The sequence below is a fragment of the Tiliqua scincoides genome, chromosome 5 (genome assembly GCF_035046505.1).
Source record: "Tiliqua scincoides isolate rTilSci1 chromosome 5, rTilSci1.hap2, whole genome shotgun sequence".
Lineage (NCBI taxonomy): Eukaryota > Metazoa > Chordata > Lepidosauria > Squamata > Scincidae > Tiliqua > Tiliqua scincoides.
In genome coordinates this window covers 69,466,734-69,485,131 of record NC_089825.1, presented here as the reverse complement: position 1 = coordinate 69,485,131, position 18,398 = coordinate 69,466,734, and the positions used below count along the sequence as shown (strand labels likewise).

Below are 18,398 nucleotides of genomic sequence, written 5' to 3'. Positions count from 1 at the left end.
GTGGACTTTCTGCTGTTGTTTTTACTTCAACACCGCTTATTTTAAATGTTGTGGCTGTTGTATTTTCAATTGTGATGATATTGTTTTAGTTTTTGCTTTACACCATCTCAGAAACCACGATTGTTGAGAAGCAGGAGACAAATACAGCAAAGAAATCAGTCTTAGAATTGGGATGATGGCATCATGAGGGAGATTGTTGTACCTTGTTTGGTAATCAATACACTGTACAATACTAAGCTCCACATGGCAACTTAGCCTTTTCAAGAATCCCCCTGAACTAGGGTCACTAGATACAAACAGGGACAGAGTGCCTATACTTTAACCATTGTATAGAAGGAATTTTGGCAGGTGCAACTCAACATGGGTTTAAAAAGCTGCACCTGCCCAAATTCCCTCTTCTATACAATCGTTGAAGTATAGGCACGCTGTCCCACTTTGTATCTGGCAATGCTACCTGAGCCTTCATCCACTGCAGGTCACAAAGAACCTTCAGTGTTTTATGGACTACACATTTGTCAAACCTCTCCTGGCCACATTACTTTTACTCTTTCAGGCAGCATTGAGCAACCCTAGTAAGGTAGGAAATGGAACAAAACCATAAAGCTCCAGACACCTTCCATCCACCCCGTTAAACGCAGGAGCAAATTCATTGCTGTTCCCGTCATTGCAAAATTTAAACAGATGCTTACTCAATTGTAGCATCTATCAACAAACACAGGAAAAAACTCCTTTTAAAAAACAGTTGCTCTAGTGGACAATTTATCTTTTCATAGGTTACCAATTATGTTCCTTATGATAATCTTGAAGAAGCCAATGAACTAACATTTATGGGAATATAGCCAATTCAGTGTTCTTTCTACCACGCCTGAATTGCACTCATGCACACCATTCTTGCTTTCCCCCACAGACTCTCACGAAGGGAAAGCAAGGGTAGAAGAGTCAAGACTTGAATGGGGTGAAACAGTCCCAGAAAAATTGATGTGGCTTACAATGACTTTGTGAAGCATGGTAGTAAACAATCTTTAGCCTTGTCTTCTGAACAGCCACGGGGGCCAGCTGGGCTTCTTTAGAACCACTGGTCATCTGGGATTGTCTAATTGTTAAGAGCATATTTTAGTCATATGAGCTGAAGTTGCTATCTTATAAATAAGTGGTCTCCAAAGTGGAGACCACTGCTGGCTTCCCTGGTGCAGACAGAGCTTACTGTTCTAAGGGGAAGCCTCCGCAAAGCACCTATTTTCACCTGCAATCTTCATACTGGCAAGCCACATCTGCCCAGAAATCTGGGTGCAAAGTCAGCTGGGGTGCTGGAACCCAGAAGTGGCTGGCTGGCATAAAGACTGGGGGTAAACAGAGGGGCTTTGCTGAAGTCCCCCCTATGGAATGCTAAGCGCCATTCATGCTGGGGAGGGATTAGACAGGGTGCTGGATCTAGCCCATGGGTCGGAGTCTGGAGAGCCCTGTTATATATAAAAATCTGAAATCTATCCATTTGTTACACACTAGCACACTGGTTTTCAACTGATGGGTCAGGATCCAAAAAGGGGGTTGTGCCTTAATCTTAATTGGGTCATAGGGCCAGTAGTACCATTTTACTTTTCCTGGATTTAAAAAAAAAATCATGCTGTTGAAGTTGGCTTCACCATGGCAAAAGGAAAAATTTTCTTTATGATCCTTGTGTGGTTTTAGAGAGGAAAATATTCCCCAAGATTAGACAAGGACAATAGCATCATGTCACCCACTCACATACTCACCTACCCTAACAATTATGTTAAAGGACACATTCCTAATTTAGAATTAAAATGGTTTGTTGGCAGTGACTGTATACAAAGGAAACTGAAAGCAATCCTTCACAGTTAATTTCACAGGGTCTATTGTAAATTAAATCTTAATACGAACACCAAGAGGCTTGCAAATCCTAAATGCTACCAAGATGGCAGCCAAGCTTTACTGTAACTTCAGAAGTGAGAGTAAACCTGACACAGGCCTAATCTGGCTTTGAAAATTATGCAACCAGACCTTGAAGGGCAACCTGAGAACACCACTCTTTTGAAACGCAAAGATCATAGCTTTCTCAGAAGTTGCTAGTTTGCCTTGCAGATGTGCTGAGTGAAAAACATTCTCACATCTGGAGGCCTTTTCTTATACTGGTGGGCCTAATGTGATGTGAACTCAAACATGTACTATCAATGTGCACTTCCAATGCATTTTTATTTAAGGAAATCATTGCTTCAGAGGTAAATCATTGCTTCAGACAGGCAAATTTTGTTGGGAAAACATAATGCAGGGAAAGAGTGAGCTTTTCCCTGCTTGCATGCCTTGATCCTGATCAGGGTGATAACCCCCCAAGCAGTTGTCTTTGACCCAAAAAGAGACACTTCCACTTAGAAGCAGCATGCCTAGTTTGGCCCTAACAGGCTTTACAATATTAATGCTGCAATCCTATCCACTGAACTCAGTGAGTCTTACTTCTGAATAGACATACATAGGATTAGATAGAGTAAAAAGCACAACAGCATGCCATACATAACAGTTCCCTGGGCTTACATATTTATTGTAACTTGTATCATTATGGGCGCAATCCTACCCTGCACTGGAATAGGCAAGCCAAGAGGCTTGTGCTGTATCCAGTGCAGGATAGGGACCCAAAGTGGCTCAGCCAGAGGTAGGGGGAAACTTTTCCCCTTACCTCCAGGTAAGGCACCCCAGCCCCAATGGGTCTCCTTGGACTTGCGCCAACTCCAGAGATGGCACAAGTTTGAGGAGAGTGGAGTGGCTTGAAGCTCCTCTGGACTCCCTGAGAACGGGGGTTGGGATCTGGCATAACTGCCGGGTAGCAGTCCCACCTCCCACTCCCCATTCGCCTGCCTCGGCCAAAGTAGTTTAGGCTGGCCAGTGGGAAGGGGAGGAACAAATTTGCAGCAACACCTGCTTTGCATAATTATGACCAGAGCTCCTTATCTATACTCAATTTGCCTAATGTGGTTTGCAGAATACAGAATTATAGTGTGAGAATGCTTGTGTCAATCCAACCTACAGCGCAATCTTATCTTGCGCTGGAACAGGCAGACCAGGAGGGCTGCGCTGTATTGAGTGCAAGACTGGGGCCAGAAGTGGCTCAGAGAGAGGTAAGGGGAAACTCTTACCCTTATCCCCCGGGTAAGCCACCACAGCCCCAAAGGGTTTCCTAAGACTTGTGCCACCTCAGGAAGTGACATAAGTCCAAGGAGAACAGAGCAGCTTGAAGCTACTCCAGGCGACTCGTGGAACGGGGTTGGGATCTTGCACAACCCACCTCCTGCTCCCCCTCCCCTGGGACCGCCCAGGGTCCCCAGACGCAACCTCCCCCCCCCCCATCGGTGTGGAGGCTGGATGCAGCCTCCGCGGGCCAGCACACATCCCTGCATCAGCCCAGCCAACTCCTGAGGAGGTGCAAAGGTGCTTTACTGCAAAAGTTAGGATTGTGCCCCTAGTTATGGAATGAATGGCCTCCAGTTTGAGTGCTGGGGCAAAGACTGGTGATTTACAGGGTTGCATTTCAATTTGTCAGTTAGTGTCCTTTTTTCCTTCCTACCACAATGGTTAAAGGGAAACATCTTTTATTTTTTCAAAATATAAATGGGTGCTCCAGTAACACAAGAGCTCCAGTATGATCCACTGTGGAAAATTGTTAACATTGTATCTCAACTGAGATATTTTAAAAGGAAGTTTCTAGTTCTCAAATTCACAGTGAAAAGCTTGAAAATTACAATGTAGTGCCACTTCATTTTTTTAAGATTGTAAAGGAGGTGTCAGATTTCCGAGAAAACTTCTGGAAAAGTTACGTAAGTAATTAGAAATCCCACTTCTTTTCTAGCCTCAACACTTTTCTCTGCCCCAAAGCTTCTACCATAGTTATCTCATCATATTGGTTGCTGCCACAACATTCCAGGTATCAGGAAAGTGCTGTTTTCAATACCCAAACCAGTGGTTTTCAAACTCTCATGGAGAGTTTGAGCCACTGTAAGTGCTTGCGGGGGCGGGAGACAGTGGGGGGCGGGGGGAAGGCAGTGGCGCGATCCCCAGGATTTCGCCACTCAGGGGGCTGCAGGAGCTTGGGTGCACTTACCGAAACCTCCTGCAGCCTCCCCAGGCTGCGGGGAGCCTGGTGCGATCTTCAGCAGGGATCCCTGCAGCAGTGAAAGTGAAAGTGGAGCAATCGTGCAAGTCCTTGCGCCCCTCTAAAGCAACGCGATCATGGGGATCGCATCACTGCCTCCCCCACAACGACTTTCTGTGGGGCTCAAACTCCCTTGGAGTGGTAGTACTGCCACTCATAACAGAACAGCTGGTGGGTAAGAACACCACCCATTCATGACAATTGTCATTTTAGCATGATCCATTAAAAAGATGAGCACATAAGCCAGTGGTACTCAAACTTTTCCGGCCCACGGCTCCCTTGACCCCCGTGGCTGTTGGCCATGACTCCCCATCATATTCCTGAGGGCTGGAAGTGACATCATTAAACAGGAAGTGGCCAGAAATATTAACTATATTCATATTAATTATATTAATCACATCATTAATTAAATGCAGATCTTAAAATATATTATTAATACACAGCAATATACATGCTTTATAAATGATCAGCTGCTGATCACTGTTAGAAACAGGATGCTGGAGTAGGTAGATTTTGTCTGGTCCAGGAAGACTCATTTTTTTAAACTCTGTAAGCATAGCAATAGAATTGTTTTATCAAATGAACTTTGTGAACAACCAGTCTGACCAACATTACACACACACACACCACTGTGGACCCCAGTCCAACTAGTCATTTCTCCCATTCTCCTTGGATAGGATTGAACCCTTTATTATTTAAATTATATTAAATTTTTCCAGCAGCTGGTGGGGAAAACAAAAATAGACCATGAAAATATATCAGAGCTGATAAGGGTTTGGTTAGGAGGCTGATTTGTCTCCTATACTAGGAGATGCACAGCTCAATCCTATGAATGTCTACTCAGAAGTAAATCCCATTACAGTCAATGGGGCTTACTCCCAGGAAAGTGTGGATAGGATTGGGCTGGCAATCACTTCATCAATGACTGATAAGTATTCCCTTCAAATAGCAAGATTCATCACTTTAAAAATACAGCCTTTCCTCTTCAGTCAAACAAGATTAATAAATCACTTTAAAAACAGTACCCTTTTTCTGCTCCTGGCCAAGTAAAGTGTATGCTTGTCTCTCCCCCCCCCCCCCCCCGCCAACTGCATGGAAACAATTTTAAGACCCCTGGTGACTGGTAAAATAGGAAGCATTTTATTTGGGGAGGGGGAGGAAAGTGGGAAGGTTTGGAGATCGAAAGGGGGGAGTGGAAGAGGGAGGGGTTGAAAAGAGAGATTTCTTTGATGAGGAGCAATCCCAGACTGGGAGCTAGGAACCAACCAGACAAGGATCAATGCAGTGAACACAGAAGGAGGCAGCCTCAGAGAGAAGGGAGAAGAGGGCGGGCAGCAACAGCAGCCACTCTCGCAGTCCCTCTTGGAGGGAGCAGCTGAGCAACCCCCGTTTCTTCTGCTTTAAAAAAAAAGCGCAGAAGACGGAGGGGCTCGCATTCTGCCCAGGAAAGGTGGTGTGACTGTTTCCCTGCAAGAGGACATCCCGCGCCTCCCCTGTGCGTTCGTTGTGCCTTCCCCAGGGGGCTGCACCTCAGTTTGAATAACACTGACGTCAGCTAGCAATGACATAATTATGTCTGAAAAATGGAGCTTACCCATGATTCCACTAAGATAGACTCCGTAGAGTGAAAGACCTGTTGTGGCAGCGTTCCAGATGGTCCCAATGACAGCATACAGGAGGATTGTGCCAAGGTTGCCGAAGAACAATCGGTTTGGCATGAAGTATCCTGCATCCAAGACAATGGGCGGCAGTAGATAGAAAAAGAAGACTGTCGGTGTAAGCGTAAAGGAGGCAATATGATCTGCTGCATACACGATGCCGCCCAGGAAGAGACCAAGGACAATAAGCAGGACACTCTCCGGGACTACCGAGGTGACTTTATGGGACAGGTGAAAAACTGTTGAAGGAACACAACAGGTTGGAAAGTTAGAATGCAAAAAACTCCTACCAATGACCAATAACAATACATTAATAACATTATTTGGCTTGCACAAACAGTGGCAGACATCAATGTGCAAAGCAGCCGTCATCTGAACAGGACAAATCGGCAACTCAGCCCACTGAGCACAGAACAGAAGATCAACATGATGGGATGCATTCACTTTAGCAAGTCACCTTAGAAATTCACTAATCCTTGGACATAGCCCTACTGCTCTAGGATCCATGCTTGACCAGTATTGATTTACAGTTAGCTTACTAGGCAGTCACAGCATCCTGGGCAGGAATAATTGGTTAGAACAGGGGTGCTCAATAGGTAGATCGCGATCTACCGGTAGATCGCGAGGCAAAATGAGTAGATCGCGGAATGCCAACCCCCCCCTTCAGGTGCCTCTGGGAGGAAACGCCAGGAGTAAGGCCCATTGTACTCAATGGGCCTTACTCCCAGGTAAGTGTGGCTAGGATTGCAGCCTCACAGCCTAATCCTAGGCATGTCTACTCAGGAGTAAGTCCTGTTATACTCAGTGGGGCTCAAGGTACACCAACATACATTGTACACATAAATGTTATATGTTATGATGGCGCAAACATTGTAAAAAAAAACTTTTGGTAGATCTCCGGGCCTTGCTGGGTTTCAAAGTAGCTCTCGAGCCAAAAAAGTGTGAGCACCCCTGGGTTAGAACACTGGTTCCCAACCTGTGGTTCGTGGACCACAGGTGGTCTGCAAGACCCTGAGATGTGGTCCTCAAGGTCTTAGGAAAGAAATCACTTTTGATCACTTTCAATGTCTTGTTGAGCAAGTACTCCCTCACGGACCACTAGAGAGGGCAGAGAACGGACTGACCACAGCTGGCACTGAAGTGCTTGATAGTCTGTGGGGGGACTATCTCTGATAGTCCATGGGGGAGTGCTCACTTGGGAGATGCCTCCCCACAGAAGAAGCTGGAGACAGCGAAAGCTGCGCCTCTCTGGTGGTCCGTGGGGGAGTGCTCACTTGGGAGACACTTCCCCACAGACCACCAGAGAGAGTGGAGAACAACCACCAACAGCTGGCAATTGCCTGTGGTCCATGACATTTCTAATTTTTGCCTCAGTGGTCCACAGGCTCCTAAAGGTTGGGACGCCCTGGGTTAGAGTGACCTTTGCAAAAGATGGTGGTTCATGGGTGGGATTCAATGCCTGTATCAAAGATTGTTATGGTGCAATCTACCTTATGGGAAACAGTGCAAGCCACACTGGCCCTGCTGCATCAGTGTATGTAGAGGAATTTCAATAGGATTGGGCTGCCATATAACCAGAGATTGACTCTCCATATATAATTACATACCCCGTAGGGGGGTGCAGGGAGTAAATTATACCTGGGCGCAGGGTCAAAAGGGGGGCCAGGAGCCAAAGGAGGGGAGGCGGAAATTTCATGGGAACTCAGAAAACATTGTCGTATATTTTGTGCAGACAAGCATTCACATTTTGTGTAAGCCTACATAGTCTTAAGACACTGTAATTCACAGAAATTATTATCGAATGATTGTATGAAATTATGATCCAATGGAGAAGAGAAGGGACCCAAAAGAAACTTTGTGTTCCCAAAAAGTGCAAAAAAGAAACTTTGTACCCCCTGATAAAATTCCTCTCAGAGGCCCTGATTATAAGTGTTCTGGCATTATCCAAGTTATGTCCTAAGCAGATTTCCTTCCTCCTGTGGAAGAAGTCCTTGCTCTGGGACACAGAAAGCTTGCTCTAGTCTAGAGGAAGACTTCTTCCATAGTAGATAGCTCCTTTTTCAGAGAAAGGATACAAACTGCTTACTTCATTTGCCTCTTTTCTTTCTAATTGACACTGTATTTTTTTCACAACAACAAATCCGTTAAACCAAATTTCAATGCAACACTTTCACGTAACTTCAATGATACTATCAGAGTAATCCAAACGTAGACTTGAAACAGTCTAAGGGCCCAATCCTATCCAACTTTAAAGCTGCAATGGAGCCCCGAGGTAAGGGGACAAATGTTCCTTTATCTTGAGAAGGCCTCTGTGACTGCCTCCCCACCACAGGATGCAGCGCATGCCTCTTTGGCACGGCTGCACCAGCACTGGAAAATTGGATAGGATTGGGCCCTAAGCAATCTCCTGAATTTCATGAATAAAAAGCATATAAACATAAAGCATAAATATTTAAAGCATATAAACCCCTGCTAATTGGGTAAGAGGCACTTTTTCAATTGAGTGCTCCTTTTTTTTAGCAGGGGGAGAGTAACTGGCCCACCTCACCCCAGCAGTGTCTGTTTTAGTGGCTGTCTGCTGGTATTCTTTTTGCATCTTTTTAGAATGTGAGCCCTTTTGGGACAGGGAGCCATTTAGTTATTTGATTTTTCTCTGTAAACCGCTTTGTGAACTTTTAGTTGAAAAGCGGTATATAAATACTGTTGTTAATAATAATAATAATAATAATAATAATAATAATAATAATAATAATAATAGCAGCAGCACACTGACTCAGGAGTTGCTGGGCCAGTGCAGGGACCTGCACCAGCTCAAAAAAGTTGGCTCCAGTCCTGGATGGGGTAAATTTGTGCCGGTCGGGGCAGGGGGTGGGAGAGGGTGTCAGGAGGGTGGAACAGAGGTGGAGAAGAAGATTGGGCCCAGGAGGAAGGTGAGACTGGCGTGGAAATACAGGCAAAATCCTAACCCCCCCAGTACTTGGCCTACACCGGCTGCTCAGGTTTGAGTCAGTGAAATAGCTGACACAGATGAAGAACAAGAAGAACAGCCCCACTGGATCAGGCCATAGGCCCACCTAGTCCAGCTTCAAGTCCAGATCCAAGTAGTCATGGGGTGGCTGGGGCTCAGCATGGGGTAAGGGGAAAAATGTCCCCTTAGCCTGAGATTACCTCCAGCCTGCACCTAACCTGTGCTTTAATGTGGCCTGTCTGTTCCAGTGAAGGTAAGGATTGAGTAAACTCCATTGACTATAATGGGTTTTAATTCTGAGTAGACATTCATAGAACTGGACTGAAAATCAGCCTAAATCAAAATATCAGAGTTTAACATGTGTTTTTTTTAACTAGGCTGTTGATTTGGTAGTGCTTCCTGACCAGCTACGTTCTCTAGCACCCTTCTGTTTCTTTAACGTTTTTGAGTCAGGGTGATTTTTATAAAAAAAATTCTGCTACAAAGGAGCCACAAAATGTTGCTAATGTTGATATATCTTTTTTCAAATTTGTTTTTCTATTTCAAGGAAGTAAATATATCATAACTAAAAAAAGACATAAGATTGAACATTGTCCTGAAATTTGCTATTCCAGAATGCAACAATCACTACCTATCTTTTGATAGACATTTGCAGTTCTCTGGAATCCACATATCAGTCTCACAGGTCATTTACTTATCTGTTTCTCAAAGGTATACACTCCACCTGGCCTGAAGTCAATTTCCTGTGCTGTTCTGTCCCTGTGCTGATGTCTACATCCATCAGTCTATCATCCTAAGCTACTTGCATGTCCAAACCTAGGAGCTAGTGTAGTGTAGCTTAAATTGTTCAAAAACATTTTGAACTCACATTTTCTAGGCATCTCTCTGCTTCCTCACAATTGACACAAATTATTGTCATTGCCCTTATTCTTTATTCTTTCTTATATATTGTTAAATGCTTATGAGCTCTGTCTGTGTACCAGGATAGCTCAATATTAAAGCCCTGGACTAGTCAGTCCCAAGACTCAAAATGTCTTACACGTAAGAAAAAGTAGATGGATGAAAAAAAGGAAATGATGGTGCTTTCAGATTCTATGCACAATTCTGTGTGCACATATACATTATTACAGTGATGGACGACAGGAATTCTTTCAAGTATATAATTACACATTTGGCGAGTAAACTTAATATCCGTAGTCTCAGGATAAGGCAGATTATACCAATACCGATATAGATATTCTCAATCATATGGCATATATAATAGAGTGACACAGAAACAACTGTAATATAAGCAAAATAGCAAAACTCCACAATCCAAGTAAACTGCTCTTATTTTTCAGCATTTATTAAGGCTGTGGCAGGTAGATGGAAAGTCTCCTATAGCAGATATGTTTCAAAAAAACTGATTAGCACTTGGTCGGTTTCAGCCTTTCTCAAAGGTTTATTCTTTGCCACACAATTAATGATCACCACGGAACTCATACAGCATTGTAATGAGCTCATTAAATCCATTATTTAGGTCACTGTTCTTTGTGGGTCAACAAATTAACAAACTTACATTAGCAGTTTAAAAAGTGGCTACCATTTTAGGATCAAAAGGTCAACATACCTCATTAGGTTATGGAAGTCACATGTACACTTTACCTCAGAAGTCAAATGTCAATGGAATGTATGCCAAAGTCATGCCAAAGCCCTTGTGTTCAGTAAAAAATAATTTGAGCAAATTGACTAATCTAGACTGAGATTTTGCAACTCATAAATTGAGAGTATTTTCACTTCTATTTTGAGAAGAATGCTGTGGTTTAAGTCGATACGGGTCACGGACTGACAAAGCTATTAGCATGTCATACTGTACACACGTACAGGTGTCTATACTCTTGGACATATTTTTGTGCTAATAACTGTTCATGTGCTCATTTAAAAATCAACATAGGAATGAAACAGACAAGACGATTAAGTTGTGTTTTTTTTTTAGTTCCAACCATCTCTAAAGCCAACATTTTAATGACCTGTATGTAAGGAAACTATCAAGTAACATGAATAAGTCCTAAGCACAGAGTCTAGGAATTAAGGGCCCAATCCTATCCAACTTTCCAGTGCTGACGCAGCCATGCCAATGGAGCATGCACTGCATCCTGAGATGGAGGAGCACTCACAGAGGCCTCCTCAAGGTAAGGGAACATTTGATCCCTTACTGTGGAGATACAACTGGAAAGTTGGATAGGATTGGGTCCTTAGTTCCATTGACCAGCATTAGTCTGATTTCTGAGTATACAAGTTCAGAATCAGGGTGCGTATGTGGGATGGTTCAAGTGTAACACCACAAGCTAGAAAGAGCATTTAGTTGTTATTACACCACAGGCTAGAAAGAGCACTTAGTTTTTATTACATCCCTTCCTTAACCAATGTTAAGAATCCAGCAATAACACTAAGCGGCATTAAGCAGAACAGCATTAGAACTAAAACTGGTTGCCTCAGGTGTTAATAAAATTGCATCAGCTGAGTAGCAGTAAAAAGTAAAATGGCACTGTGGAACATTAAGTCAAGGGCAAATAAGTTATACACTGAATTCCCTGTTAAAATTACCCTTAGAACTAATTTACCATTTCAGAAACTGAACTAACACTGCATCAGTTTGGTCTCACTCATTTATTTGAGCATAAAATCTCTCTGATTCTCACCCTGTCAATAAGTTGAAAGGTAGGGACGCACAAATGGGGTAGGAGCATTATGCAACAGCTAGCACGACCAAGTGCACCTGAAAACTTGGATTCACTGAGACTGTAAAGCACCACACACACTTTCCAGGGTGTAGACCCCGCTGAATGCAATGAGATATACTTCTGCATAGGCATGTATAGGCTTGCACAGAGAGCAGGTTACTCACATAGGTAGCACCAGAGAGAAGCGAGGGATGAACTTCCCCAACAAGTGGCTTGTGCACCCACAACACACACTATCACCCATTCCTGGATCCCTCTGGTTATTGGAAAGAAAATCACTTATATTTATATTTTTAAAAACAACAGTTTCTCATAGGTTCACTTAGTTTAGTGGGTGAGAGGCAACCAGAGGAACTAACCAAAGCTGGATTTGGGTAGCAGTTAAGCCTCAAACTATCAAGTTAAAAGTAGTTACAGGAAAGAGAAAGCCAAACAAACATTCCATTATGTTTCATTCAGAAATCTGACATGGGACAAATTTTGCCCATGAATGTGCCCCCTTCTGTGGTTCCCCAATATGCTTTGGGGGTGGGGGCTGCCATTGGTTACGCTCATCCATCTACAAATTTATATTTGTAACTTCATAGCTTTTCAGTTCAAATACAAAGAATTAAAAATGTAGCAGGAAGTTCTCCTGTATAAACTCCACTGAAATAAATGAATTACACATTCATTTCAGTGGTCCTTGCACAGGAAAGTTTCCCAGTGGATTGTACAGGAAAACTTTTCCCCTTACCTCCGGGTAAGGCACCCTGGCCCCTATGGATCTCCTCAGAGTTGTGCCACCTCCAGAAGTGGCACAAGTCCGAGGAGAGCAGAGCGGACCCCTGCGAACTGGGTAAGAGGCACTCTTTCAAGTGGGTGCTCCTCTTTTTAGCAGGGGGAGAGTAACTAGCCCACCTCACCCCAGCAGTGTATTTTCTAGTGGCTGTCTGCTGGTTTTCTTTTGCATCTTTTTAGATTGTGAGCCCTTTTGGGACAGGGAGCCATTATTTATTTGATTTTTTTTCTCTCTGTAAACCGCTTTGAGAACTTTTAGTTGAAAAGCGGTACATAAATACTGTTAATAAATACTGTTAATAACTCCCCACGAACTGGGGTTGGGATTCAGCATAACTGCTGAATCCCAGCCACACCTCCTGCTCCCCACCCTCCCACCTCAGGGCCGCCCACCACGCTCCGCCCACCCCAGAGCCTTGTGTTGGCCCAGCTGGGCCGACGCAAAGCTTGGTGCCTCTCTCAGCGCGGAGGCTTGTGTTAGCATGTCAGCCTTGCCAACTCCTGAGGCGGCATAAACATGCCTTACGGCATGTTTGCGACCGTCCTGGGCCAGCGCAAGGGACTTGCACCAGCCCAAAGGCGCCTATGGATTGCGCCAATTGTTGTTCAGTACTCAGACGTTGATACTGCTTAGACTTAACAAGTGAACTTAGTAATGGCACTGCTGAATTTAATAGCTTCTATTATCTTTCTCTTTAAAACATTTATGTCAGGATCAACTACTTTGAAATATTCCTGAAAATCAATTTTTACTTATTAATCTTATAAAGTCAATGAATAACCATTTTTATGCCTTCTTTATTGTCTTCTACACAGAGACAAGAAACCTCTAGCACAGACAATAACAGGAAGAGCTGCAAGTTAAATAGTCACTATGCCATAGTGTTCAGCAGACAGAAAGCACCTATGGCATTCATTTGGTGTTATCAGACGGGGGGGGGGGGGAGAAGATGGCAGACAGCTACCTATCTGAGAACTATGTACTTAGCACTTGCTAATGTACACATCTGAGGACTGAAGATTAGCTTGACAAAGTACACCAGAGGAAGTCCACAGGGATTAAGGGTCAGATCATTGACTCCAGAGCAACCACTGTGAAGGTAATGGAACTACTTCTAAGTAGGTGACCTGGTTATTTCAACCTGGGTTGTGATTCCAAAGGGGTGGGTGAGAGGAAACCAGAGGAACTGACCAAAGCTGGATTTGGGTAGCAATTAAGCATCAAACTATCATGTTAAAAGTAGTTACAGGAAAGAAAGAGAAAGCCAAACAAACTATGGAGTGTAGTTTGTGCTACAATGAAAGTCATCTCCATTGCTCTCCATTGCCTTTGAAAGAAAATTTATTTAGATTTTTTTCTACATTTGTGACAAAGAATGTTTATGTACAAGAGAAATCCAAGTGTTTAAAACTTGCATAAACTGTCACTATTGTCCCAATCTTACAGCAAAATCTATGAGCATTTCTATAGGACACAATTTATCAAAGCGGAATTCTCTCTTTTGAAACAGGACTTAAACTGTTGAGCTTCTGCTGGATCATGTCCTTGTAAGTCCAGGTGAACTAAATAGAAGGGATCCTACTATGTCTGAGACTATAATACAGTAAAGGCAAAAGGTTTATTTTCTATCACTGCAAAAGGAGAAGGTGATTTGAAGAACTATGGTGGAAATACTGCATGACCAATATCCTGCAGGAATGGCCAACTTCTATGATTTGAGAGGGCCACGTATTCCCTAGGGGCACCGACTACCCTAAGGTCAGAGTCAGTAATAAAAAGACATAACTTTAAGCTGTTCCAATTCAGGACAGATGTGTTTTTCAAAGCTCAACCCTCAAAGGCTATAGATTTTCAGTCCACAGTTTTGCTTCTCTTCCTTTCCTGTTTGCACTATATATATTATATGCTTATGGTAGTTCAAGCTGAAGCTTAAAGTAAGCATCACTAACAGCACAACTCTGTGCTGAGTTCAGAGGGACTGACTGACTTCTGAATAGACACGCATAGGATTGTCCTGAAAGTTTATATCACTCTCTGCATTTCCAATGCCATAAATTACCATGATGCCAAACATTTTTACTGGTAATCTATAAGTTATCACTGAGACAAGCAACAAACTGCATATTATTATTTTACTGCTGCCGTTTAGCCCATCAGGAATGTTTCCCCCAAAGCCTCTATGTTAAATACAAACTAGACACCATACTATTAGCTGATTATCTCTGCTTCCCCAGCTCTCTGAGATTGGGGAATGAGCAAGGAGGGAGGGAGAGATACAAGAAAAATATGAGGTTTAGTGAAGGACTGCTGGAAAGAGAAGGAAAAACAAGGAGGGAATTCTTGTGCAGAGGGAAACAGAGTTTTTTCTTTAGTTTGGTGACAATGGGGATGGGTGAAGTCCTAAAGAGAGAGTTGCTGGGAGCTTGATTTATGTGTGAGATACCATTTTTATACTATATTTTTATAGTCTGAGTGGCTTTCAGAGTGGCTTATAAAAGGTTTAACACTAACAATAACTACACAATCCAATATAAATATATTGAGCTATATTTTTGGTAGGAAAGTAAGGGGAAATATTTCTTGAAGTGCAGTAGAATATCCAGTAGGAGTAGCCCAAATGTCTGTTAATGACTGAAAAGCCTGAGCCTCAACTGACTGCAGCCAAACACTTTTTTTTTTAATCCTCATTTCTATGGTGTACACAGCTAAAATTGATCATTGCATACTTTCAACATGTATTTTTGAAGGAAGGAATTAAAAGTCATGTAACTTGGCTGCAATGTGCTCAGAAAGTAGTCCAGGCTCAAAATAGGAAGAAAATAAAAGAAAGAGATAGTTTTCACATAATTACATTTTACGTCAGTACAAAAATTCAAGACATGAAAACAAGCTATTCTTCTAGTCTTGAGAACACCACAGCTGTGAATGCAGCACCAGTCACTTATTAAAGACCAGGAAAGAACAAAGGAATTAATGTGGATGTGATGTGTCTTTTTCTTTTTAAAAATATTATTAATTAATTAATTACCATGATCTGTAAATGCTGAAAATTTAAGACTGAGGTTGAGGTTGAAAAAAAAAATTCAGGTTCTAGGATCAAATTCTTAAGTGCCCACCAGGTAACCTGGCTCTTGATATTAATCCAGCACACATTTTGTTTCCCACAGGGATACAATCAAAAACTAACACTGCACAGGACCAACTCCTTCACTTGCTGTAACATTTGCAAGTGCACGCCACCTGGATCAGGACCATTGCACACCCTGCTCCATGTTCTTGATGACCACAGACAAGGGCATGAAGACCTACAACATGTGGTCTGCATCCATATTACAAGGATTTCTAAACATCAGATGAATCAGTCACAAACTCCCCAAATGATGTCAGTCTTTAAAAAGGTTTCGACCTGCTTCCCCAGTTAGAGGCACTGAAAAACATCTGGTTTTGGCAAGTTCTCAGATTGTGTGCCATGGAACATTGGAGTTCCTCTTAATGATGGCAGACTAAGGGCCCAGTCCTATCCAATTTTCCAGCCCTGGTGCGTTCATGGCAATGGTGTGTGTGCTGCATCCTGCAGTGGGGAGGGGGGGCAGTCACAGAGGCCTCCTCAAGGTAAGGGAATATTTGTCCTTTACCAAGGGGTTTCATTGTGGCTGCACTGGCACTAGGAAGCTGGATAGGATTGGGCTCTAACTTCCCCGAAAGACAGAGTGCCCAACATTACTGACCTTCATCTCAATGCACATTTCTGTATTATATAGCATACTCGCAGTCCATATATGGCAACTGTGAGAACCAAGAGGCTTGGCCACTGCTCTCTATCTAGAACAGAGGTCTCCAAACCCCGGCCCGGGGGCCAGATGCAGCCCGCGGCAAGTCTCTATTCAACCCGCAGCCAGCCTCTTGTCCCCTGAGAGCCTCTGGCCCACTCAACTGAACACAACTGGAGCTGTGCTCTGGTTGTGTCTGGAGGGTGTTCTGAGAGCCAGAAAGGTTGAATGAATGAACCCATTCATTCATTTATTCACTCATCTAAGTTCCATCTCTTATTTATTTAAATTTTATATTTAAATATGTTTTCCGGCCCTCAACATTGCACCAGATATTTGATGTGGCCTTCTGGTCAAAAAGTTTGGAGACTCCTGATCTAGAACACAGAAGATAGAAAGCTTGAGTCTCATTGGTTTACATACACTTGTTCTTAGGATTCTGTGCCACAGCCAAAGTGGATCATGACTTCTTCAGCTCAAGGAGTCATATTAGCTGTGTGCAACAAGAAGGTTGGCCACAGCTAACTCCCATATTGAGCTGACCTTGCTTTCTTTGTGAGCTTCCTAATGGCATCAGGCTGGCCACTGTTGGAGACAAGAGAGCTAGACTAGAAGGACCCTTGGTTTGCTCCAGCATAAGCAGTTTCCAATGCAGTGAAACACAAGGGCTTTTATATCACCTTCAATTTCTCCTGGCAGACATGGCTGAGCATATTCCATTCTTAAAAATAATAATAGTAAAAAATCAGAAACATGAAAAGCTGAATTTATTGCCTGTACAAATCATGCAGATTGAGAGAATTTGCACACTTCCTTTTGCATATTCTGCCTGTAACAAGGCACGCAAATCCAACAGCAAATTATTTAAACCTATTAATACAATGTTGCAGAGCTTTTTTACCTTCAATTAGTTACTATAACTCAAAGCAATATAGTAATGGGAGACTTAGGAAGCTCCTAACACAATTCAGCACTTGGATGCTGTTTCTGTAACTATTACACGTGGGCAGTACTTTTTGCTAGTGTATATGTATTGTTTTATAGTCTATGGGGCTTCTTGATACAGTTGCATTATTGGCACACCTATTTACTCTGTTTCTAGATGTTCATTTGTTTCTTTTTTATGCCATTAAACTTCTAAAACTTTAAAAAAACACTTCATGAAAGCTAAAATTTTTAGAAAGCAGAATTCTGCACCCAATACCACATTCTACACTTTCCCCCCCTGTACTAATGATGCACACACATCTCTGCTGGCAGATAAAAGTAAGCAAGTGCAGAACATTACAATATTGGGACAATGTGTTCTTGCTCATCAGATAGCTGAACTTGTTCTGGATGGGGTTGCGCTCCCCTTCAAGGATCGGGTTTGCAGTCTGAGAGTGCTTCTGGGCTCACCTTCCTCCTAAAAGTACATGTGGTGGTTGCGATAAGTGCGAACTGTGACTTTCCCTGAGGAAGACACATCTGGCTACAATGATCCATTCCATAGTCACATCAAATTTGGACTACAGTAACAAATTTTATTTGGGACTGACCTTGAAAATTGTCTGGAAGCTGAAACTAATGCAGACTGCGGCCACCATTGCATCCGGTGGTTTGAGCACACGGCCCCAGTGCCCTATGAATTGTCTTGGTTCACAGTGCATTTCCAGGTGTTCTAATTCCAGGTGTTTACCATGTATTACCTATAAAGCCCTACATGGTTTAGGCCAGGGGTGCTCAAACCCTGGCTTAGGGGGCACTTGTAGCCCTCAGAGACTCCCAATCTGGCTCCCCAGATTGAAGGCCTCTGGCCCTCTGGAGACTTGCTGGAACCTGGGCTGGCCCAATGCAACTGCTCTCAGCATGAGGGCAACTATCTTTCTCATGTGAACTGTGGGCCAAGGGTTCCCTCCACTGCTTGCTGTTTCACGTCTGTGATGCAGCAGCAGCAGCAAAGGAAAGGCTGGCCTTGCTTTGTGCAAGGTCTTTTATAAGCCTTGTGCTATTGCAAGATCTTCTTTCATTCATATAAGTTCCATCTCTAATATAGTCATTTATGTAAATTTATGTAAATTTATTCAAATTTGAAATGTAAATTAATTCTTTTTTTTAGCCAACTATGGTTGAAGCTATTCCTGGGGATTTTTCCCCCCCAAGATGATGTAATGTCATCTAAGCCAAGGTGGACCTGTGAACATCTCCATAATTGCACCCAGTAATTTTCAGGGATGGGAACTCAAGTCAGGTGACTCAAATCAGAGTCGTGAAAATCAGTGTTTTTTGCTGACTCGTGGAGTCACCTGCACCAGAGACTCAGGCATTGACTCAAGTCTGAAGCCACTTGACTTGGCACT

The 18,398-nt window shown here is 43.1% G+C and overlaps 1 protein-coding gene across 1 annotated transcript in view; it reads right to left on the bottom strand.

Annotated features, from left to right (window-relative positions):
- The window catches only part of SLC9A3 (solute carrier family 9 member A3), a 56,196-nt gene that overhangs the window by 21,453 nt on the left and 16,345 nt on the right, over positions 1-18,398 (bottom strand). The window contains exon 2 of the mRNA XM_066629199.1: positions 5,754-6,056. Coding sequence (XP_066485296.1) covers positions 5,754-6,056 — 303 coding nt within the window. The remainder of the gene's footprint in view (positions 1-5,753; positions 6,057-18,398) is intronic.